The following is a 25,817-nucleotide window of genomic DNA, read 5'->3' as shown; positions in this document are numbered from 1 at the left end:
CCTTAGGCCTCTCTGAAATGAACAGCTACCAAACACATAGGGCTTCACATCATGCTTTTGTAGTTTAATTTAAAAAGTGTAAGTTATATATTCTAGATTCATTACATGCAATACAAGTCTTTTTTGTTTTAATGATTTAATGATTATGGCATACAGCTCATGAAAATAATTAGAATAATTGAAATATTTCATTTTAATTTTAAGTAAATTACTGTTTATTTATTAGATTTAGATTAAGATTTATAAATCTATATCACTCTCTCAGTCTAGTTCAGTACACACATGGGGAAGACTGTTGACTTGACACTTTTCCAGAAGATGATCACTGACACCTTCCACAAGCCACAAAAGATGTGTGTTGATTTTCATCAAGAATCAACATGTTGTTTTTTTTTAAGTTGACTGGAAGGGAAAAGTGTGATAGGAAAATGTGAACAAGAAACAGGGATTATCACAGGTTTAGGATAATTGTCAAGTAAACCTGATTCAAAACCTTGTGAGAGCTACACAAGGAGTGGAGTGAGGCTAGAGTCAGTGCACCATGAGCCACCACACACAGGTGTCTTCAGGAAATGGACTAAAACTGAACTTTTACTCAGTGCTCTAAAGTACTGTTTTTAAAATGAATTTTAATTGGAAATTTAGGTCCCAAATGACTAAAGGAAGAGTGAAGAGTCACATAATACAAGTTGTTTAAAGTCCATGAAGAAACAGCTGACCTAAAAATACACCTCAGCAGTGTCAAAGGCTGCTCACCTCCATGCCATGCCACACTGAGGCTCTGATTCAGGCCAAAGTAGCCGCAACCAAGTATTGAGTGCACAAATGAACATACATTTACAGAGTTTCTGTGTTGTAGATCTGTAGGAAATATTAAAATATTTTGAGAGACTGTTATTTTTCATTTACTGTACATGAGCTGTAACCCATAATCATCAAAATTATTAAAATAATTGAAATTAAAACAAAAAGGCATTAAATATTTAACTTTACATGTAATGAATCTAAAATATAAGAGGGCTTCGCTTTTTCACAATCATTTTATTTACATTTTTTTTTAGATAGACAACAGATATCTTTTTTTTTTATTTTTTTGAAGTCATGAGTCCAGAAGTCAAACTTTAGTTTGTCCTAGTTGGTGCCTTTTTCTTATCCACATTTGGCCAGTATAGTATCTGAAAAATGTACAAACAATAGCAGAGAAACACAAAACTGCACCACCACATTAACACCACCACCAGGTGAACTGAACAACTAGAACAACCTTTTCCAGCAAACTGTTATACCTAACAGTCCTTATATGAGGATGGTCCGAGGATATGGTGTTGGAAGAAAAGGTTATGTCTTCATGTCTTTATGTTTTCATATGAGGATATTCGGGTCTCAAGAGATGAAAAAGGCATCTTTCATTTCAAATGTCCATTTATTTGTGTTAGTTTTGAATCTGAGATGATTTTGGGCTTAAATTGAGCTGCTAACCTGGGTTAAAAGGTTATTTGAGACACTGGTTTGTTTAAGTCTATGGTGGTATTAACATTGTCCTACAACATCAGAATCTATGGTGGAAAAGTTGCTGTTGCCCAAAAGAAAAACAGTTTTTGTTTGTTTAGCTGTTTGCCAGAATTTAGCCATGGCAATGTAATGGGTTTACCAGACTGCCACACACATACTAATGGATTTAATCGTTAAAGGTGTTGATGACATTATTAAGCTTGTTTAGTCACTAAAACATTACCTTTTCCTATATCAATTTAAAAACGTGGAAGGCGTGAATATTCACGTCAGTGTTTCTGTATCATGAGGATAATGCATTTCTATTTCCATTCTCTAAAACACACTTCACTGAAATACAAATCCATGGTGTTTATCATTGTCACCATGCTATATGTTTCTCTCTCCACTGCTCTCATATCTAACTTTCCACCAGTGAAGAATTGCTTTCTCTTGCATGAGACATGAGTTTGGTGTCAGGATCAGCTCATGCACTAAGTCATACTATATAAGATACTGAATGGATTCTACTTTAACAGACAAAAGAAATATTAAGCATGGCCTTGTGCTTTGCGTCCAGCTTAGGAATGAGCATTTGAAATAAATGCCTTGTATTTTTCTGCAAAGAACCATCGCTATGTTTTGGACAAATTGTACTTTTATAAGTAATATATACATTAAATTTACAATTTAAAAAGTCCTAGGAAAACATTTTTGCTTTGAATGGTCTGAGATTAATACAGTACATTGTTTGTGACATTTATATTCTACATACTGTGTACATTTTGTTATATATTTAAATGGTTTTATTGAATGAATATTGATAAACGTTTTGCCTTTGAAAGGTCTTGGAATTTTAAAGTCATCTGATCTTACATTTGAGACTATTTTTACTCGTATTGTCCTTGTGTGATGAAGTTGCTCACAGGGAAAATGAAGTACTGTATGAGGAAAAAGTAACGCTAGAAAGTATAACACTCTTATATAATAATAATCTGTACTCATGGTATGAAGCTATTCATTATTATTTTTTGGTCTTTGAAGTGTGTGTGTGTGTGTGTGTGTGTGTGTGTGTGTGTGTGGGTGGGTGTAAGAGAGAGAGAGAGAGAGATTAAAGAACATTAACATGCCCTAGCCTTGTCCCAATCAGCACCACCCATGAATGATGCAGTGAAGGCTGCTGATACAGTGCCGATAGTCACAGTGGTCCCCCCTCCTTCCCCCTCCCTCAAAGGTCTGACACTGCATCACAACACCTTCACAAGTGTGTCTGTGTGTTTCCTTGAGTGTATTTGCAGTTATCTTCATGCTCAGTCTCAGTATTGGTTACACTGTGTACATGCTTTAATTTTGTTATGGCAGACGTCATTGTCAGTTTGTGTGTGACTTTGGCACCAGTGAAGGTTTCTGTGTGTGTGTACTGTATGTGTGTGTGTGGGGCACTTTGCTGGAAGAGCTGCTAAGGCACTGCTTAAGTTTGCATGATCTTAGCAATGGAGCAGATATATTTAAATATATATATACAATATATTCTATTTTAGGTAATTATTTGCTATTTTAAGATTACAGAAAATACAAGGGACGTTCAAGTCAAACTGGGACTTATGATGACATTTCTTGTGAATGAAGGGGTAGAACCAAATGACATTTACAGAAGACATCAAACACAGTGGTCACAGTAAAATATTTATATAGTACATTTTAAAGAGGGCTATAGGTCGGTCAATGATGATCCCGGCTGAGGCATCTTGGAGCCAACTGAAATCATTCCCGTGAACATTCACTGCATGGAAACCCTGATTCTTGTTGCCAACTTGAGCAAGAGACACATTTGTCTGTGTAAACTGTACTCACAATCATTCTTGAACACCACTTGTGCATTACAGTCCTGGCCTCTCTATTCCCACATGTTTTGGCCATTAAACGAAGTTCCTGTAAGGCCAGCTTTTCAGACTTTGGTAAAAGGTATCCAAGCGCTAGTGAAACACTTGGATAGGTTCATTAGTGTAGTGGGGGATTAAATAGAAAAAAAAAGGGAATTTTTATTTTTATAACTATGTTCTGTTGTTCTGCACGATCAAAAGTCCTGGTTTCACTTGAACACACCAAGTAAGTTTATAAATCTTATTTTTGACAATTTTAATCATTTCAAGCTTGTTCTGCTGGCTAGTTTGGATCATTAGTTTTGCTCTGTTCATTTCTGGAACAATATCAGCAGTTCTATTTTCCAACACATTAAGACAACCCTGAATTTATAAAACGTGCCTACAGTGCCTTGCAAAAGTTTGGAACATTTCCACATTTGTTCATGGTACAAGCACAAATGTAAATGTATTTTATTGGAAATGTTATGTGATAGACCAATACAAAGGGCACATGAGAAGTGGAAGGAAAATGGTAAATGGTTTTAAAACTTTATTTTTACAAATAAAAATCTGCCTTGTGTGCATTTGTATTCAGGCCTTTTTTATGTCCCTGAATAAAATCGAGTGGAACCAAATGACTTTAAAAGTCACCTAATTAGAAACGTAGAGTCCGCCTGTGTGTAATTTAATCTCAGTATGAATACAGCTGTTCTGTAAAGCACTCAGAGGTTTGTTAGAGAACATTAGGAAACAAACAGCATCATGAAGCCCAAGGGACTTCATCCAGACAGGATAGAGATAAAGTTGTGGAGAAGTTTAAAGCAGATTAAGGTTAAAAAGTATCCCAAGTATCCCAAGTATCCTCACAGAGCACTGTTCACTTCATTATCTGTAAATGGAAAGAGTATGGCACAACTGCAAACCTACTAAGACATGGTCATTCACCTAAACTGACAGGCTGGACAAGGAGAGCATTAATCAGAGAAGCAGCCAAGAGGCCCATGGTAACTGTGAGGAACTGCAGAGATTTACCAGTCAGGTGGGAGAATCTGTTCACAGGACAACTATTAGTCATGCACTCCAGAAATCTGGCCTCTATAAAAGAGCGGAAAGAAGAAACCCATTCTTGAAAGAAAACTGTCCATGTGGGGGGGACAGCAAACATGTGAAGGAAGGTGCTCTAGTCAGATGAGACCAAAATTAAAGTTTTTGGCCTAAATGTAAAACACGGTGGAAAACTAACACTGTGCATGGTGGTGGCAGCATTATGTTGTGAGGCAAGGACAGGGAAGCTGGTCAAAGGTTATTGGGCAATGGATGTGGCCAAATACAATATTAGAACAAAACTTGTTAGAATCTGCAAAAGACTTGAGGCTGGGCCAGAGGCTTGACCTTAGGGTTATTGGGGAATGGTTTATATCAAAGCATTCATGTGTTAGAATGGCCTAGTCAAAGTCTGGACCTGAATCTTATTGAGAATCTGTGGCAAGACTTTAAAATTGCTGTTCACAGATGCTCTCCATCCAATCTCACTGACCTTTTTTGCAAAGAAAAATGGGCAAATATTCCATTCTCTAGATGTGAAAAGCTGGTAGAGACATACCCCAATAGACTTGCACCTGTAATTGCAGCGAAAGGTGATTTTACAAAGTATTGACTGAGGGGGGTTGAATACAAATGCACGCCACACTTTTCAGATATGTATTTGTAAAAAAAAATGTTAAAACCATTTATGATTTTCTTTCCACTTCACAATTATGTGCCACCGTGTTGGCCTATCCCAATAAAATACATTTACGTTGGTAACATATCAAAACGTGCAAAAATTTACAGGATATTGATATTTCTGCAAGGCACTGTATAAATAGATTCACAAGCTTATGTTTGGTTTATTTGGGATATTGATGTCTATATTCAAGATATTGTTACTTGCTAATGTGTCATTTTTTCAGATCAGTAGCTACACAAATAACTGAAATGGGTTTATGTAATAATTGCTTTGTTTATCTGTGCTGGATGAAGCGCTGCTGGATGAGCACAGCTGCACTTTTTATAAGTCAATTTGTATGAGACGCTGTATGAAGGTTTGAACTTTTATCATGACTTTAATCACATCGCAGTCAATGAAATGGCTCGCTTGTTAAAACTCTGACTAATTTTGTATGGAGTGGCCACATCACATCTACTCCATTTCATTTTAAAAACTAATTTCAAATACACACACACACACACACACTCACACACACATTATTTAATTTTCCTTCATTTCATTCTGTATAATCATATCCATTGCTGAACCATGTGCTTTCTGACTGTGCTGAGTCACTGCTATCCAATTCAGCCAAGCGTGAGGTGTACTTGATGCTGAATCAATGTCGCCTGCATGCTATGTTATCATATTAGTGGACGTGGAACTTGGTGACAGGTGGGTGTCTTTGTCAATTTTAATTTTGTTGCAGATAAAGATGATGAAGTTGCTGCTGGCAGTCCGTCACCTCCGCCCACGACAGGTGGGTGGCCATGACAGCTCGATTCGCAATCTCATTCCTGCTTTTTTTGCTGAGGAATTAACAATAGACGTGCTGGCATAGCTCTGATGTAACGGAGCACATCAGCAATCAACCTGGTTTAAAAATGAAATTAAAGTAGAAAGACCAACCAGGAAAGATTATGAAGGACGAATTGTGGGATGGAGTTCCTAATAGTAGATGTAGAGAATAACACATTTCAAAGTTTGCAGGTCAAAAAGAATCCAATTAGACTAGGTTAAGCCTAATCAAAAGTTATTTTGATTATTTTTTGATTCACGGCCTTGTCTTGAAGTGTTTTATTTCACTTATACCAGAGTGATTTATTTAGTTGTTTGCTTAATTTATAAAGGAACAACTTTGCATATTTTAGGTGTTATAATTAAAAGTAAATGTTGTTAAACATCCATAACACAAGTTAGTTTCTGTTACGACTTATGTTATAGCCAGGATAAACAGTAGTACCCCCCCCCCCCTGTTTCACTCTCTCCTCGCTGTGACTCATACAAACTGCTAACAATGGAGACGCCATCTAGAAATTTAAAAAAATAATAATTTCTTCTAACTAAAACCATCATGACATCAATTATTATATGTTTATTTTATTTAAAACATAACATACATAAATTTTTTAAAATCTATATAGATTTGGAACATCTGCCATATACTGTAGGTCTCTGTGCATCAGATAAAGCTGATGTTTATGTAACAGCCAGAACTACTGTCCCAGCTGTTCTATCATACAGTACATAAATAATACACATTGTCAGACCAATGTCATTAAAAAATTTAAATTATATATGGTTTAAGTCTTTTAGCTGTAATTGCTAAAGGTATAAGGTGAGGGGCATTCAAGTCAAACCGGGACTTTTGATTATGCAGAATTACAAAAGAATGATGCACTTATCCCATTGTTTTACTAGTGCTTGGATACCAGATAATTAGACAGTTTCCTCAGGACACCAGGGCAATGATTAGACTGCCTGGGGTTAGAAACACTGAGGTTAGAAATGCCTGAAACACTAGCCTCACAGGAACTCCTTTAATGGCCCAAACATGTGGAAATCACTTAGAATGTTGTCAAAAATGTATGGGCCATGTGACAACAACTCCCAGTCAATTTCCCAGTCAATTTTCCATTATGCACAAATGATGTTCCTGAATGATTATGATCGGCGCTTTTTAGGAATCAGGTGTTCCACTTTCTGAATATTCTGGAAAATAACTGTAGTGGGCTTCAAGCCCCCTCAGTCTTCTTTAAAATGTGTTTATCATTAAAATGTTTTACTGCAGCTAAGAGTCCTATTGCGCTTAAAGTCTTCTGTAAATGTCAATCGTTTTTACGCCTGTATTCACAAAATAAATTCCATCACATGTCCCGTTTTATTTGAACGCCCCTATAAAGTTACATCACATCCGCATATAAGAAAAATGTTTAAATCCTGTAAAAAATAAGAATTATCCTTAATGGTCCTTTGGGTTGTTCCTGTGGGGAAAGTGACTCAATGTGTAACCCTTCTAATGCGAACACCTTAAGGAACAATTAAAGAACACATGTTAAAGGTGTAACATGTGTGTATGAGAATCCACATGTTCATAATTAGTGCATATGTGTATTTTACCATCATAGAGATATCTAATGTTATTCACATGATATTTATGTCTTTGTCAAATTTTCATGACAAGTGCTTCACATAATTTTAGGTACAATGCACATCATAATTATCCCCTTTTAGGCACCCCTTTTTTCTTTATGCAGACACTCGTGGACTGTCACTTTAAGCCTATTTTTTTACCTTTTTGGGAAAATACCTTCAGATCACTTTAGAGCAATATTGTTTTTACATAAAATTAACACTCAGCTATGAGCTTCAAACTTTATAGGTATGTAAATTCTATATGTTCAAAAATGATATTTGCTAAAATCTTTTGTCCTTCCCATTACATACAGTACCTTAAAAATGAGTGGTTAACAGTTTGAAAGTTAAAATATTTTAAATCAGTATTGCTTTAAAATATTCAATATTTAGACAGAATCAAACTTCATATATCATGCAGAAAAAATGAAAAAACAGAGAAAGTGTAAAGAATCTTTAAATGAAGAGTCATTAATATATGAGTCAATAATTAGTGCATGAAAGGGTTAATTAATTGAACAGATATACAGTAGATGCCAATTAATGCTGTGTTTTCTTTCCAGAGGATGGCAGTTCACACAAGAACCTTTCTGTTGATCTAACTAGTAAGCATACATATATGTTTACTATAAACATTCATAATGTTTAATATAAGTTAAGATATAAACATTTCAATTTCTTTTCGATATTGGATTAAAGTCCTTTTTAATACATTTAGATCCTTGTTAGTACATTTATACTGTGGTTTAACACTATATATTTGTAAACCCATCCCACCTACTGTACATAAAGCTCATCCTTATTTTGTGCATTGGATACAAAAAAAAGGTTTGTCAGAAATCCAAAAAAGAATGAAAACTGACAAAGACTGTATCTCTCCCACTGACTAAGTCATTATCTGTCGTTGTGAATGAATGATCGTCACATCTTAACACATGTCTGTCCCTTGCTTTACAGTATTATTGCAATATGCTGTAAAACATTTTCTCTGTCTTTGTTTAGATGATAGCGCCCCTGAGTCCTCCAGGGAGAGAAAAGACTCAGGTAATCTTTTAGCCATGATAGCATTTCTAAGTTTTCCTTATCAATCAACAGAAATACACTCACCACTAAGAGTTCAGTGAAATTAAGCTGGAGCTCAGCACAGTCTCTCATTCTCAAGGTTGGTAGGTTCATTTTCCCAAAACGGCTGTGAAACCAAGCTGAATATTAAACATCATGGTCACTGTTGCTAAAAACCAATATAACATGAAATAAACCCATCATAGTGCCTAACCCAAGCATTGCTTGTGAAAAGTGTAGATGTTTCTGCAGGAAGAACGTTTTCATAAGCCATGGGAAAATGACTTTTCTGTGTTGAAACTGCATCAAAATGAGCATGTAGAGGATGTTTAATAGTTATTGCTTGTAAAGAAGCCACTGTGGGGGAACCTTTACTGAACTTCACACTACTGGTAAGTTCTAAACCTGGAAACAATGTCAATGGAATATCTCGGTCTCAATGTGTGTTTTAATATTTATCAGTGACTTACATAACAGCAGTTAAACCTAGTATCACCACAAATAGCTATAGTATACTGACTAGCTTAGCATTTTCCTATGGTGTACTGTTTAACAAATAGTAAGCAGAAATTGATAAAGTTTAAAGCTATGTTGAAAAAGACAAATGGACCAGATAAAAAAAAAAAAAAAAAAATTAATAAGAATTTAGAACCAGAATTCACTCCAGTATTTACCTTTTAAATTTGCTCTATAATGAGGAGGACAACCTCTCACAGTTTTGGTACAAAATAGTACTTTCATTTACAAGAATAACATGAAATAAATAATAAATTAAATACCTGAAAGTGACATTCCACACAGTATACCTCATACCTCAACCACTAGTTCAGCTAGTTTTAAAATTGCACTGATTATCAAGGACCACATTGGTAATAAATCAATGACCTTGTTGTGTTATCCTTGACAAAGAGGCTGAGAAAATATCTTTCTTTTTTTTTCTCAACCAAACTAATTATTACTAAATAATAATTCTTCCATTATGAACGCTTATGTGACATTAAGGTTGAGTCTCATGTCACGGAACAGTCTATGAAAGAGTTGTGACTTCTATGATTGATGTTTAGCCATGCTGCTTCCACATGCATTGCAGCTAGTTGGCCAGATAACAGTATACACATATTTTGGAAATTTCCAAATATTGTTTAATTTCAGTGAAACAATATATATTAACAGACAAAATAACATGATGGCAAATAAGATCTCAAATATAAGTTTGAACTTAAACCCAAAGGAGGCATTAGTCTCCTGGGCTGTGAGCTGCAGACTGAGCATAAAGATCACATTTCAAACTATGGTAATTTAATCAACTTTCTTTCTTGTTTAGAAAAGCATGGTTGTTTTCATCCAATTCTAGAATCAGTTCCTGAACACCCCCTCGTTTTATGACAGTCATGCAGTCATAAAACTGGTTCTTGTCAGTGGTGTGGTGGCAATATGCAAAATTAGAAAACATCAATCAGCTGAAATTGATGAGGTCCTCAAATACTCCTTGCTATTTTGGGGATATCACCACATGTTGGATAGCTTCTATTCAGAAATCAAGTATCAGAGGAGTGGCATAAGGTCAAGCATCTCTTTCCACACACCAAATCATCTCCTTAGTTCAACACAGCTTGCCTATGACTAGCCTCACTACCTATTCTACAACTTGGTTATTCTGGTTCTGTTTGTGCCTTCAAAATGGCAAATCTATTTTCTGGCTCTCCCTATACCCTTAAGGGTTCATCCCCAAACAGATTAGCTGTTCCAAATGGGTAGAGGGATTTAGCTGCTTGGCCAGGCCATTTTCTGTTTCTGTGTCTGGCCTTTCAGACTGAATAACTAAGGACTATAACCTAGCTTAACAGAAAACATTACATATAAAAGAACATACACCTTGGAGTTGTAATGCGTCATAAATAAATAAAAAACTCCCATCAACAATGATTGTGTACAGTATAGGGTAGACATTACAGTACACTTCAGCTAGAAGATGTCTGCATGCGTCTTACATGAACAGAAGAACCTTTGTAGCTTTTGGATAATTCTTACTGCCCCTGGATATTTAGTGATAAAATATAGAGGCAAATACAGGTAATGGTACTTTTAGATAGTTATTAACCAGTTTACTAGGGGAAAGGTAATGGTTTTGGGTAGGTTTGTCTTGATGATGGTATTAAACAAACAGTAGTTATGTGATGTTTGATGTGTTTTTGTTTTGTGGAAACTGGATTCTTAAAAAAAAAAAAGATTTTTGCGTGAAATGCTAAAGTTTATGTCTACACAGGTTTTGCTGTGGATACTCATTATGTGTTAATAATATTTCTCTTTTCCCCCCTTTTCACAGGTTTATTATTGTTACTAATATCTTTATGCTTTCTATGTTGCTAAATGCTGTGTTCTCAGCCGCAAGCTGTGTGTATGTGTGGTGTATGTGCTGTGTGACTGAATATATATTTTTGTAAGCAAAACTGAGAAGATCTTAGTGGATGACTGAAAAACTATTTTCATGTCTTAGTCGGTGATTATGATGCTGTGCTGCTGTTTGTGCAGTTTGGTCCCTGGGAGATGGACAACCTCCTGAGGAGATTGACAAGCAGGTGGAAAATCCACCTCTCTCTACCTTACTAATTGAGAGACCACAGGGTGGCTCCATCCAAGTAGGTTGGTAAATGTCACATTTCTAAGCATGACTAATTCAGAACCAACTGTTATTATTTTAGTGACAATAAATATAGTCAAAGCAACTGTAAGCTGTTCTGCTAGATTTTATTCCCTCTGTCTCTGACATTGCGTTGTGTGCTCTCAAGATCTGAGTAAATCAAGGATAACATCAACACTTTCTGCAGTTTTGTACTTGACTCTAGTAGTGTCCATTCTGGTGACGAAGTCTAACAGAAAATGTTGAAATGGTGAAATGATAGAGTTATTTAATTAAGTAAAATATAACTTCAGTACTGGTAATATGCCACATGTTAAAGTTTGAGGACTGGTAATGAATAAACAAAAAAGACATTGTCATTGTCTTTTTTTTCATTGTCATATATTTTAAAGGTGGAGACATTACCTTTATTGCAAAGGTAGAGGCCAAGGATTTGCTTCGTAAGCCAACAGTAAAATGGTTCAAAGGTAAATGGATGGATCTCGCCAGCAAGACAGGAAAACACCTACAGCTGAAGGAAAGTTTTGATCGAGTCACTAAGGTAATGTATATATTGAAAAAATAATAATAATTTAATGGCTTTTCAATAATAAATCAGTTTCCATTTCTCTTGAGTAACTCTGGATTACTTTCTCGGCAGATTCACACTTTTGAGATGCACATCATTAAGGCTAAGGAGAACTATGGTGGGAATTACAGATGTGAGGTCACCTATAAGGATAAGTTTGACAGCTGCTCGTTTGACCTGGAGGTCAAAGGTTAGTTTTTGTCTATTGTGTTGCTTTGTGATTGTTTTCTAAGTCGTTTGATGGAGAGCATGTAGAGTTTAAAATATTTGCACTATTGCTTTTACAGATGTTCCAGAGACTCAGAGTATTGACATTCGCTCAGCCTTCAAAAGAAGGTAACAAGAGTACCTATGTATGATATTCAATTTCAGCTTCATAATGAAATATTTCAGCAAGAAGAAAAGAAAGGCTCAAGTTTGGTTCAATTATGTATTTATTTGTGATAATTATATACAATATACGTATAGTTTGAAAATGTAGTTTGGTTGTTACGAGTAAAATTATGAGGAAAAGATGGTTGTTTAACTCAACACTGTGTGTGGCCAATTTATACTTGTGTACTATTTTCTACATCATTGTTTGACACTGTTGGCAAACGTAGTGATTCTGTAACTGAGCTTTCTCTCAGGCAAGGTGATATCTTTGGTTTAATTTCTATAGAATGTACTTCACCCCCAGTAATCCTCTACAAACCAATGTCAGGACATGGTTTGGATAAATTCTGGATTACCATGTTCATAATTAACCTGATTTCACCAACCAAACAAACAAACTGTCCAAACTAATGTGTCAATCAGTTCAAGGCCATTGCTTGTATATTGAATATTTAGCAATGTGTCCAAAAGCAATGCATACTCATCACCCTCACAAAACGCCTGCATGAAAAGGCCAATGTGAGGAGGCAGTCACATGTCTCTTGGGACCACTGGACAGAGCCTGAGTAAAAACCAGTTCGCCGAAAGCGAAAGGTTTTTTGTGTTCACCTCAACTGTGCGTTTGCTTGTTGCTGATGCATAGATTGGAGGTAGAGGCCTGAGTTGCATTGTCTTTTTGTTCCAGTGTTTGTGATTGTCTAACTGAATTTCCAATAATCTCTTCTTGTTAACAACAGCAGTGAAGGCCAGGAGGATGCAGGAGAGCTTGACTTTAGTGGGCTCCTTAAACATAGGTGAGAACTACGGCCCGTCACTCAGTGGATCAAGTTGTTCTCTTTCTTTCATTCTTTCCTTCTGTCTTTTTTTTTTTAAGCCCTGGCTAGAATGCCAGCTGGGCTGCTTATTTTAGTAATTTTCTGCATGTTTATACATTGTAAATGTACTATAATGGTCTGATAAATACGCTGTGCATACTTCCATTATTGCCATCTACTTGCCAGAAAGTTTAGCCAGTGTATATGAATCACAATATTTAAAGGACATTATATTTGAAAAAATATTTGCAATATTGAAAAAGAAAATTGTTTAGGGTTTGCTTTTGTGCTCTAATGTTCAGTAAGTGGCACAAAAGTAACTATATTCAATTCTACATTTATTTTGGCTTGTCTCTTTTTCTTTCCCACAAATTCAGAAACACCAGGTTAGTACAGAAAATATGTAATTAAATTAGCCCTTTGCCGGTAAGTACTGTAATGCCATAATTTATCCAGCATGGACAAGCAAGAGTGTTGGTTTACTGTAGTCTGGTAACACTTCATTTAAAGGCAGCATTCATTAAAGTTCCAGAAATACTTGGAAATCCTGGAAATTGCCCTTTGTATTTTAAATCACATTTTAACGGCCCAACCAAGAAGTCCCAAAATACCTAAAGACTTAAAGTTTAACCCTTGACATACCTCTTGAGTACACCTGTGGGTTGAGTGTGTGTCTGTGTGTGTGTTAGTTTGTGTGTGTGTACATATATATTCCATATTAGTTAAGTTATTCTATAAGTTATATCAGATGAAAATTGATTAATGTTAAACCTTAATGTTGCAAAAGAAACAGCTAAATAAAAGATAAGAAACATTGTAATTACTAGACTGACGTTGCTTGATATAGCACATTGGAACAAAACGATCAAACCAATGACCCATGAGTAATGTAACTTCTGTAAATTGCTATTTCCCATCAGTGTTACTCTAGTATTAAAGGCAGAACAATAGAAAAAAAAATACCATAGGGCACAATTTTCCAGCGATTTATGCAAAGTTGGTGGATCACCTACAAATGAAGCTGCGAAATAGTGTTATCGCTACATTGAAGCATCAGTTAAATGCAAATGAATACATTATAAAATTGCAAATGTGCCTGTCGATGCTCTTTACTACATATCTGCATACAGTATATGCAGACCTGAAACACACATACGAGGAGATGAAATGAAAAGAATCATTTCATGCTGTTTCCCCTCAGATCTTCCAGACATTCAGAGCAATGCCTGTGAACGTGAGGCCTGACTGACATAGACTAGTGATGACTAACTTCTTACATCCTACTGTATAAAGCATCCTCAATAACTTTATTATAACAACAACATCTATTCACCCTCAAACACTCTCCTCTCATTCCAAACTGCTGATTACTGTTACTAATTTACAACACATGCATAGGGACTGGACTTAATAACAACATGACTACAAAAATGTTTTATAAACTGAATCCAGTGTTGCCCCTCTCTCTACTGCTTAGCTAAGACTTTCTGTGAATATTATTTTAGCATGAATATTCATTAATTTTTGCTTTTACCACTATATCAACCTAATTGCTTTAATTTTTTACTATTTAAAATTCAACAGCTGCATAACAAATCCCTCCTCTGACTTTATTTGCAATGACCATACAGTATATGATTTAGGTAAAGTAGGATTCCACAGAACTCTAGTTTAAACCTTAATATAACTATTTCCCAAAAAACATTTCTTTATGTACAGTAGCATTTGCAGAGAAACTACAGCGGGAAATCTATTAAAACCAAATGTTACTATAAAGTAATCTTTATCAGTAAATAGCAATCATGCTGTTTACATCTCCAAAAAGCTCCTCAGTTAGCATCCTTATTAGTAAGAATCATGAAGTTGATCCTGGTGGTAAGTGCTGAACTCATTTTTGTGCCCTGTGGTGTCAGAGAGCACAAACAGGAGGAGGTACCAGAAGTGGATGTCTGGGAGATCCTGAAAAATGCCCGACCAGATGAGTATGAGAAGATTGCTTTTATGTATGGCATCACAGACCTCCGTGGTCTGCTGAGAAGGCTGAAGAAGACGAAAAAAGAGCAGAAGAAGAGTGAAGGTGCTCCAGGGATTCACTAGTGGATTGAAATTTGGAATTGTTTAACTGAATATAATTTTATTACATTATGGTTTCTTATAGCATTTGCCAAGAGGTTAGAACCTGCATACCAGGTGGATAAAGGAGGGAAAGTACGGTTAGTTGTAGATCTGGCTGACCCAACTGTTGAACTGAAATGGTACAAGAATGGCCAAGAGATTCGTCCTACTCCAAAGTAAGTTAATTTTTTTTTTTTCCAGGCACTCATTCTATTGCCACAATCTTTCACAAGCAAGAAGCATTCTGAAGTTGTATTTCATGTATTTCAATGTATTTCATTACATTCTGAAGTGTGTGGTTCTGAAGGACCCATATGTGATGGTCTTTATATAGTGTTAGATTAGAATGGGGGGAGGAAATAGCAGGATGACCATACTTTAATCCAGGTAGACAAAATTAACATTTTAATTACTATCATAAACAAGTACTAAGTAGGAATCGGGTAAATCAGGTTATCAGTTTATGAACAAGTTAACCAGGAAATCAACACAGAACAATTTTGGTATAAACTAGAAAATGAGCAACACAGTGATAATGACTTCACAGTGAGTTTGACAACTGAGTTTGATAACACATTGGAAGGGGCTTAGCTGGGTTTCAGGGGGTCTGCGAAAATTTGCCCAAAGAAGGAATTGTGCCAAATTTTCTCAGTTGATAGCACAGAATGACCTTAAGAACTGCCTCTTTAATGATCTCTCTGGACCTGGCTTTGAGCTTGAGAATTAAAGAACCTTCATCCAAAGTTTGCAGGTTAAGATAATGTAATGATGTAATGATTGTAGTCTCAGCTGAAGCTTTTGGTGGTACAATCAATAAAATTGCCAGCAATTTCAAAGTGAATCGCCATGGTAAAAAAAAAAGTGTGCATTATCTGTATAAGATTTACAAAATTCTTTTAAGGGCTGAACTGCAAGTAACTCACTGGGTTGGAAGCAAGATTTTTAGGCTGCTCACTCATAATCCCACTGCGGTGCCCTAGTCTGTACTGTAAGTTTCATTAAATAATGCATAGAATTTATTCCAGATGTGATAGTCAGGTGAGTGCATGTAGGCTACACTGCATTTTGGGAATTGTACTTTTAGAATTCCAGCCCATTCATGAAATTCAGTCTGTCATCTCTTTAACTGTTCTGTATTCTGAAAGAGTCTTATTGTTATCAGCTTTATAAATATTCTCAAGCCTTTACGAAAGTTAGTCCAAACAGGAATTCAAATTCAGTGAATTGCCATGTAGGTTGTAAGTCAGAGTACCTAAATCCATTTGGGTAGTAAGCTCAGATTTATGGTTTCATATTTCTGTTTATGTCAAGATTTTCAGTTTATTTTTATTTGCTTTATTTTTATGCCCAGACTCTCTAAAGCTTGAAATGACATCTTTGTCTTTCTATCCTGACTTTTTCCTCCTGTTTTTCTGTGGCACTTTCCTCGGTGCTCCATAAACTCCACCTCTTCCCTCTGTGGTGCGGCTCCATTCGACTCATCGTTCACTCTCAAGTAATAGGAAGTAAGTGTTAAATAGTCCTCAACTATTTGCTAATATATACTTTGCCAGTGTTGCAAAAACAGTGACTTTTTCAATTCTTATACTATTAGACTATGTATTCTTCAATAATATATGTTAACTTATATATATTACTTGGACAGCATCACATTATCTCAGGATATTTGGTCCTTTTATCTCAGGCCACTATTGCCTCTAGCTTGATCAGTAGAAAAACTTTAAAATCTATATCTATATCCAGATTTCTGTTGTTCACAATATCAACGAAAATGTAAATTGATTGTGATCTAAATATGCATTGTTTGCATTTATGAAGACAAACCTCTCTATTTAGCTGATACTCCAACATTACAGTTGCTGATATGATGTAACACTAATACTCATATTTAACATTTAATGCATGGATAATCTTTTCAGGTAAAGTCTCGGAATGTTACTGATTAATGGATTTTGTGCAGGTTTATCTTTGAGCACAAGGGCACACAGAGGATCATGGTTATCAATAACTGTCAGCTGAATGATGATGCTGCTTATTCAGTTGTAGCCGGAGATGAGAAATGTACTACCGAACTTTTTGTTAAAGGTAAATTTTCTTAGACATTAAACATTGGAGTTGTTTTGCATCTTTTTATTTTGTGAAAGTGTCAGCTAGTAAAAGATATATTCTTTTAGTTTCATGTTTACAGTAACAATTTGGTCTTCATAAAAAAATCATTGTAAGATGTTAATGCCTCTGTTTGATCTTTTGTGCAGTGTTACCAGTGAACATTGTTAAAAACCTCGAGCCTGTAAAGACTACTGTCAATGAACGAATCGAGCTAGAGTGTGAGGTGTCAGAAGAGGGAGCTCAAGTTAAATGGTCAGTTTCAAGTAAAAAAAAAATACATACTGTATAGAAGTGATTACTTTAAGATAGTATAAAATATAACATTCTTATTCCACTGTACTAGGATGAAAAATGGGGTGGAGGTTCCTACTGGGGTGCGTTCAAGATATCGTGTGAAGAGTGAAGGCACAAAGCACTGGCTAATTATAGAAGATGCCATAAAGGAGGACACAGGCACTTATTCCGTCATGGCAACTGGGGGTACCAGTGAGGCCCATGTCCAAGTGGACTGTGAGCACAATTTTATTTCTGTTTTTATACTGTAGGTTGTCACTTCTATTGGTAATCCAAATGTTGTTAAAAGTTGTTCTACAGAAGGTATTTTTTCCTTTCCGTCTTTTTTTTTTTTTTGCTTTCGCTATCTCTTTTCCCCTCCAATCTGTCATGTTTTTGGTACAGTAAAACCATTGAAGATTCTGCAAGATCTACAAGACGTGACTATCCGTTTGGGGCAGCCACTCAAGCTGCACTGCGAGATCTTGCCTGGAAACGTTCCTGGGCGCTGGTACAGAAATGGCCAGCTTATCCAGTCCAGCGATCGCATCACCATAATCCACAGAGCCAAGTACAGTCACGCTCCCAGTTCTATTCCATCTACCTGCACTAAATCTGTGTTTCCACTCCATCACATATCATCCTTTATTATCCAGTCAAAAATACTAAACATTCACCACATTTACACACTAACTCATTAGCTCAATCTTTTAATTTTTACCATTCTTTGGTCTGACAGGACTCATAGGATGGAAGTTGAGAGCTGCACCCTACATGATGCTGGAGATTATACTTTTGTCCCTGAGGGGTACACACAGAGCCTTAGTGCAAAAGTTCACATAATAGGTACCAAAGTCTATTTTGCGTATTTACTGAAAGACTGTAGTTTAAATTAGGAGTGTATGCTGTGAGGTGCTGACTGAAGTTTATTTATTTCAGATCCCCCTAAAGTGTATTTGGATGCTCTGAACGCTCCAGATAACACTATCACGGTTGTGGCTGGTAACAAGCTGCGTCTGGAGGTCCCCATCACTGGAGAGCCTCAACCAAGAGTGGTGTGGATGAAAGGGGAACGGGTGAGTAAGGGAGAAAAGTGCTGACTGGTAGCTAGAAGGTCGATTTGTATACTTTTGGGAACAATTTGGGAACACCAATCAGTCAAATCTGCATGTCTCTGGACTTTGAAGACCACAGGTGTTATTTTTAAAAACACAGAACTAAAGAAGCTGTGCTTTCTGTTTCCAGGACTACTCCAAATATAACTAGCCAACTTAATTAAGCTAACAAGTGAGTTTATGGTTTGTGTAACATTATGTTTTTAGCATCACCATATTTAACAAAATTGTAAACATTAGAAGACTTGTGGGCCGCACTTCTCTCTCAACACTCTTAAGAAAAGTGCATATATTTACGAACATGTGGCCTAGACCACGAATTAGCATCATTCAACCACTGCCAGGACACCAAGCCATTAGGGATCTTTTAGAAAGCCACCAGTTAAAAGTATTAGTTTAGCTAAACAGTGCTCCCTGTCTCCCTGAATGCTATTCCATAATAATAATAATAATAAAGAACATATTGGCTACGAAAATTTCTGTTACACTCTTCAGTCAGATTATAGCCATGTAGCAACATGTTGCATCCAGTACATTTCTTTTGTTTCCAGACACCAATGCCTGAGACTGTTGGGCTTTGCAGCAAGTGATTGAATATAAATGAACCCTTGTGCTTGTGTACAGGTCATACTTGAGACAGGCAATCGAGTTCGTGCAGAGACGTTCTCTGACCACACCTCCCTCACTATTGAAGTTACTGAGAGAGAGGACAGTGGAAATTACAAGATTGTCCTGCAGAATGAAGCAGGAGAGGACACAGGAAGCGTCAAGATTAAGGTTGTGGGTAAGGTTTCAAAATAAATACACTGGATTATATAGAATTTGTTTGTGGTCTATGGCCTTGACTCTACTTTTGCCAGCTACTGTTGATGGTGAAACCACCCGAAAGATAGCAGGAAGCCATCAAGCCAGCTTCATACTGGCTGGAAATCTGAAAATTAGATTAGCAGGAATTTTAAAATACTTTGTGTATGTTCATTAATTGATGTCATTAATATGTTCCTTAATGCTCAGGAAGACCAGTTTAGGTTGGTTTATTCTGATTATTTGCATACTTTTGTCACTTTACAGTTCCTAAAACTATGTTGTCAACCATAGAATGTTTTGTCCATAAGAGAAATATCAAAAAGTTTTTGCAAATATGCTATTTCTCAAATTTGTTTTCTAGACATACCTGATCCTCCTGGACCCCCCATGGTTCCTGAAATTGGTGGCGACTGGTGTACAATGACATGGGAACCTCCTCTTTATGATGGGAGTTCTCCTATCCTGGGTAAAGAAATACATTCACCATACTGGCGTATTTGCTACATGGCATAACTTTGTTGCATATTTTTTTTTCACTGGAGGCTCTTTTACACTATATTCAGGCTAATCCCAAGCTTAAAATAAATCAGCAGAAAAAAACAGCTTCACCACCAGCATTGCATTTATGGCTGTACCGTTCTTTCCCCCAGGATACTTTATTGAAAGAAAGAAGAAGCAGAGCTCCAGGTGGATGCGACTTAACTTTGATCTCTGCAAAGAGACCACTTTTGAGCCTAAAAAAATGATTGAGGGTGTGCCATATGAGGTGCGGATTTTTGCTGTTAATGCGATCGGTGTTTCCAAGCCCAGTGAACCATCCAAACCCTTTATTCCCCTTGGTGAGTACCACACCATTTAGGGTTTTTTATATATATACTGTATAAGACAATATTGCACTATCCTAGTAAATCCCTTCATGGAGACAGCAACAGATATACCATGACACCATCGCCATATTTGAGCTTGCCCTTCAGACATCCCTTTTGCAGCTGTCCCTTTCCAGGGATCCAAAGTATTCCCGCCATACACAGCACAAGCCTGAGGTTTAGAGGACATTAAACATGTCATTATTATGGTTAAATTAAAAGTTTAGGAGATCAGGACCTATCCCAGGCCAAGGAGAGTTTGGGACAACATGGTGTGTGTGGTGTGTGTGTGTGTGTGTGTAACCATTTTCAAAATAATTTTATTTTTTGTTTTTTACATCTATTTGATTATCCCAAACAATATACGGTACAAAAATAATGTGAAGTATTGTTATATTGTGAGTAATGTACTTATATATATAAGTATATAAATATACTGTTAAATATGTTTCGTAAAATAAAATGCAATCAGATTTATGTGTACTCTTTTTTTTTTTCAAGCTGTCACAAGTGAGCCCACTTTGCTGGTGGTTGATGAGGTGACCGATACAACTGTGTCGGTGAAGTGGCGTCCCCCAGAAACCATCGGTGCTGCCGGGTTAGACGGGTACCAAGTGGAGTACTGCATTGAAGGAAGTAAGACACCCCTATAGACCTGGTATATACATACAGTGGTGTGAAAAACTATTTGCCCCCTTCCTGATTTCTTATTCTTTTGCATGTTTGTCACACAAAATGTTTCTGATCATCAAACACATTTAACTATTAGTCAAAGATAACACAAGTAAACACAAAATGCAGTTTTGAAATGATGGTTTTTATTATTTAGGGAGAAAAAAATCCAAACCTACATGGCCCTGTGTGAAAAAGTAATTGCCCCCTGAACCTAATAACTGTTTGGGCCACCCTTAGCAGCAATAACTGCAATCAAGCGTTTGCGATAACTTGCAACGAGTCTTTTACAGCGCTCTGGAGGAGTTTTGGCCCACTCATCTTTGCAGAATTATTGTAATTCAGCTTTATTTGAGGGTTTTCTAGCATGAACCGCCTTTTTAAGGTCATGCCACAACATCTCAATAGGATTCAGGTCAGGACTTTGACTAGGCCACTCCAAAGTCTTCATTTTGTTTTTCTTCAGCCATTCAAAGGTGGATTTGCTGGTGTGTTTTGGGTCATTGTCCTGCTGCAGCACCCAAGATCGCTTCAGCTTGAGTTGACGAACAGATGGCCGGACATTCTCCTTCAGGATTTTTTAGTAGACAGTAGAATTCATGGTTCCATCTATCACAGCAAGCCTTCCAGGTCCTGAAGCAGCAAAACAACCCCAGACCATCACACTACCACCACCATATTTTACTGTTGGTATGATGTTCTTTTTCTGAAATGCTGTGTTACTTTTACGCCAGATGTAACGGGACACGCACCTTCCAAAAAGTTCAACTTTTGTCTCGTCGGTCCACAAGGTATTTTCCCAAAAGTCTTGCCAATCATTGAGATGTTTTTTAGCAAAATTGAGACGAGCCTTAATGTTCTTTTTGCTTAAAAGTGGTTTGCGCTTTGGAAAGCTGCCATGCAGGCCGTTTTTGCCCAGTCTCTTTCTTATGGTGGAGTCGTGAACACTGACCTTAATTGAGGCAAGTGAGGCCTGCAGTTCTTTAGATGTTGTCCTGGGGTCTTTTGTGGCCTCTCGGATGAGTTGTCTCTGCGCTCTTGGGGTAATTTTGGTCGGCCGGCCACTCCTGGGAAGGTTCACCACTGTTCCATGTTTTTGCCATTTGTGGATAATGGCTCTCACTGTGGTTCACTGGAGTCCCAAAGCTTTAGAAATGGCTTTATAACCTTTACCAGACTGATAGATCTCAATTACTTTTGTTCTCATTTGTTCCTGAATTTCTTTGGATCTTGGCATGATGTCTAGCTTTTGAGGTGCTTTTGGTCTACTTCTCTGTGTCAGGTATCTCCTATTTAAGTGATTTCTTGATTGAAACAGGTGTGGCAGTAATCAGGCCTGGGGGTGACTATAGAAATTGAACTCAGGTGTGATAAACCACAGTTGAGTTATTTTTTAACAAGGGGGGGCAATCACTTTTTCACACAGGGCCGTGTAGATTTGGAGTTTTTTTTCTCCCTTAATAACGTAAACCTTTATTTAAAAACTGCATTTTGTGTTCAATTATGTTATCTTTGATTAATAGTTAACGGTTTTTGATGAGCAGAAACATTTAAGTGGGACAAACATGCAAAAGAATAAGAAATCAGGAAGGGGGCAAATAGTTTTTCACACCACTGTATGTATGGTATATACTTTGTCATGCAACTATCAATAAAGAGAAAATGCTGCCAGCAGTAAAATACTATACTGTAAAGTACTGTACAATAAAGGCATTTCCATTCCACTTAAGAAATCATTTGACGATACAATACATATAAAAAATACATATTGCAGATTTATTCATTATCAAGGTATTGAGGATTGATTTCTGTGTTTTTTGAAGTTGGACATTGGCTGATATTAGAAAGTGGTTAAATAAGAACGGAATTATTTTTTGTTTCCACAGCTGATGAATGGGTACTTGCCAATAAGGAACTGATTGAGAAAACCAAATACACCATCACAGGCCTGACACCAGAGTCCAAGATCCTAATCCGAGTGAAGGCTATTAATAAGGCTGGTTCCAGCCAACCGCGCACCATTCAACACTCTATCCTGGTCAAAGAGGTCATTGGTAAGCTAATTCAACTGCAGCTCTTGTTTTTAGTATTATAAAATAATTCCTTAGATATTCTTTTAAATTTTAGGATAAGTTACAGTGAAAAGTAATAGTCATAACTGAATCGACTGAATAACATTAATATTAACGATCTGAGTAATCAGATCGGATAATAGGGATTTCATGAGTGTTGATAATAGAGCTTTACAGCACTAGGACATTTAACTATATGTATAATTACAGGTGTTCTAACAATTATTAATTACACGAACTCTCAGTAGGCAGCCTGGGTGAAAATAGTTGGTATGGTCCGCAGTACTGAGGAGAGAGCAAGCACCTGCCAAAGCCAACATTCAAAATCAGCACTTTCAGCAAGAAAAACCATCACAACATTTTCATCTAAAAAAAAACACTTTGTCTCCTTAGTAATTACTTCACAGTTGTTTCAAATTGTCTGTGAACCATTCGTGTTGTTCTGTTCAGAGGTAAAAATGAGCTAAAACTAGCTAACTGGCTTCTAACACAACAAAATCATACTGTATTCATAAAAAATGGTGTTTGTATAGAACTGATAAAAATAAAAGCAATGTAAAAACAATATCATTATCATACGATACAATTTCGGCTACTGTAATGTATATCAGAAAAGCTGTGATATCTTCACTGCCATGGTGATATTCAGAACAACGGCACTCCCTCTTGTGTGATATTGCTTAAGTATCAACACAGAGATGCACATAAATTTAGTCAGTTGAACATATGGTATTAGAAGACCTACAAAACCCTTAGATGATAAAACATATATGACATTTATCAAAATGGGTTTGTAGATGGTGCAGTAGATTATAAAATTGTGTCTTGCAGAGCATCCTAAGATTCGTATCCCCCGCCACTTGAAGCAGACGTACATGCGCAAGGTCGGGGAACAAGTTAACCTCGTTGTACCATTTATGGTAAGGCAATAATTTTAATGAATTGGTGAAAGCATGCAAAAAAAATCTATATTTCTACAATTTAAAAGCAATTACAAAAACAAACAGAAATATTGGTTTATGACTATTATCTTGCCTTTTGTAAAATGTTTTGCTCAGGGTAAGCCAAAGCCAAAGATCACCTGGTTGAAGGACGATCAAGCTATCGATCCAGCTCAGGTCAACATCCGCAACTCAGACTGTGACAGCATCATCTTCATTCGCAAAGCTGAGCGAAAGCACTCTGGGAAATATAAGATGACTGTTCAGGTGGAAAAACTTGCAGATACAGCCATCTTGGACATCCAGATTGTGGGTTAGTAATCAGCTATACAAGTATCTATAATACTCAAAATAGGCATATATTGATTATTTGATTACAATGCTGTATGTTGTTAGCCTTAACCTAAGTGCTCTATAACAGTCTAGGTCATGTTTATCGTTTGTCCTTTTCTGGTGCACGTCTCCATCAGATCTTCCTGGTCCTCCACAATGTGTTCGAATTGATGAGGTCTGGGGTGAGAATGTAGCTCTGGACTGGACGCCACCCAAGGATAGCGGCAATGCTCCCATAACAGGATACACCATCCAGAAGGCAGATAAAAAGACCATGGTATATAAAAACAGAACATGAATGCTATCACACAATTGTCTCAGTAAATTTACTTGATTATTGTAATTGCCTAAATTCTGGTTTGATGGTTTTATCTACAGGAATGGTATACCTGTATAGAGCACTACCACCGCACATGCATCACTATAACAGAGCTGGTAGTGGGCAACGAGTACTACTTCAGGATTTTCTCAGAGAACATGGTGGGCCTGAGTGAGAAAGCCACCACCACTAAAGATACAGCAGTCATAGTGAAGGAGGGTAAGTTTTGACTGTGCTTGGACAACTTCTGTAAGGTAGTTACTGGTTAAAACCGAGACAACCATGCATTCTTCACTTACATATCCCAAAGTCCAAATAAAGTCACTGTTCACAGTTATCTCCTAACAAATACTCAGATGATGAGGTAAAAATGAGAAAATCTACAAAAATGTTATTTGTTTTTCCATGAAACAAAATTTCCTTTTTCATTTATTATATGTATTTTCTTGTTCTATTGTCATAAAATGCTCTGGAAATTAATGCATAAATGTAAAACTACATTAAACATTACATTATACATTATATGTATATGTACTGTATATGTACAGTATTGTACATCATATTATACATTACTACATTCTATCTAGCAATATAAAAAAAGAAAAAAGGAAACCAGCTAATTGTAGACTCAATAAAATGTCTATGAGCTGTTATAATTACAAAAAAATAATTCATATAATATCGCAGACCATACTTTTAATGGGCTAATGGTAAACTAAATCGGTGTTGTCTCTTCTTCATCACATAAGGGATATTCCCCCATGATACAGTGCTTGGCCCGTATCATGCACACTCCCACTATCCATATCCCCTCTTTTCTTCCTCCTCCTCTCCCTCTTCTACCTCCTGTCACTCCATCTCAGGTATGAACCTCAAAAACCCAGAATACATCAACTATGACTTCACAGAGGCACCCAAGTTCACACAACCACTTATTAATACGTTTGCTGTCGCTGGGTACAATGCATCCCTGAACTGCAGTGTCCGCGCCAACCCACGGGTACGTGAAAGATGTGTGTAGCTGTCTTAATATGAGCCATACACCACTCAGCAGATACAGCTACAGCCAATGTCAGCATTGCTCCGAACAGGTCAGTCTTGCTACAGACAGGTCAACAATGCTCCAGACAGGTCAGTAAGCTCCAGACAAATCAGTACTACAATGCTACAGACAGGTCAGTGGTTATTACTGCTACAGGAAGGTTAGTGATTC

At 36.7% G+C, this 25,817-nt stretch overlaps 1 protein-coding gene across 1 annotated transcript in view; it reads left to right on the top strand.

Annotated features, from left to right (window-relative positions):
- Nucleotides 1-25,817, top strand: part of mybpc1 (myosin binding protein C1) — a 37,779-nt gene that overhangs the window by 8,056 nt on the left and 3,906 nt on the right. Inside the window, exons 5-32 of the mRNA XM_053484865.1 lie at nt 2,642-2,725; nt 5,816-5,866; nt 8,085-8,126; nt 8,524-8,565; nt 11,116-11,226; nt 11,617-11,765; nt 11,865-11,982; nt 12,080-12,128; nt 12,905-12,961; nt 14,896-15,059; nt 15,141-15,273; nt 16,594-16,602; nt 17,058-17,182; nt 17,353-17,458; nt 17,550-17,716; nt 17,885-18,050; nt 18,219-18,325; nt 18,419-18,555; nt 19,219-19,378; nt 19,763-19,867; nt 20,052-20,240; nt 20,769-20,903; nt 22,826-22,993; nt 23,843-23,931; nt 24,070-24,265; nt 24,423-24,562; nt 24,664-24,823; nt 25,468-25,604. Coding sequence (XP_053340840.1) covers nt 2,642-2,725; nt 5,816-5,866; nt 8,085-8,126; nt 8,524-8,565; nt 11,116-11,226; nt 11,617-11,765; nt 11,865-11,982; nt 12,080-12,128; nt 12,905-12,961; nt 14,896-15,059; nt 15,141-15,273; nt 16,594-16,602; nt 17,058-17,182; nt 17,353-17,458; nt 17,550-17,716; nt 17,885-18,050; nt 18,219-18,325; nt 18,419-18,555; nt 19,219-19,378; nt 19,763-19,867; nt 20,052-20,240; nt 20,769-20,903; nt 22,826-22,993; nt 23,843-23,931; nt 24,070-24,265; nt 24,423-24,562; nt 24,664-24,823; nt 25,468-25,604 — 3,296 coding nt within the window. The remainder of the gene's footprint in view (nt 1-2,641; nt 2,726-5,815; nt 5,867-8,084; nt 8,127-8,523; nt 8,566-11,115; nt 11,227-11,616; nt 11,766-11,864; nt 11,983-12,079; nt 12,129-12,904; nt 12,962-14,895; nt 15,060-15,140; nt 15,274-16,593; nt 16,603-17,057; nt 17,183-17,352; nt 17,459-17,549; nt 17,717-17,884; nt 18,051-18,218; nt 18,326-18,418; nt 18,556-19,218; nt 19,379-19,762; nt 19,868-20,051; nt 20,241-20,768; nt 20,904-22,825; nt 22,994-23,842; nt 23,932-24,069; nt 24,266-24,422; nt 24,563-24,663; nt 24,824-25,467; nt 25,605-25,817) is intronic.

This window comes from Clarias gariepinus, chromosome 2, assembly GCF_024256425.1.
Source record: "Clarias gariepinus isolate MV-2021 ecotype Netherlands chromosome 2, CGAR_prim_01v2, whole genome shotgun sequence".
NCBI lineage: Eukaryota > Metazoa > Chordata > Actinopteri > Siluriformes > Clariidae > Clarias > Clarias gariepinus.
The sequence above is the reverse complement of the archived record's forward strand: the minus strand, read 5'-3'. Positions and strand labels throughout refer to the sequence as shown.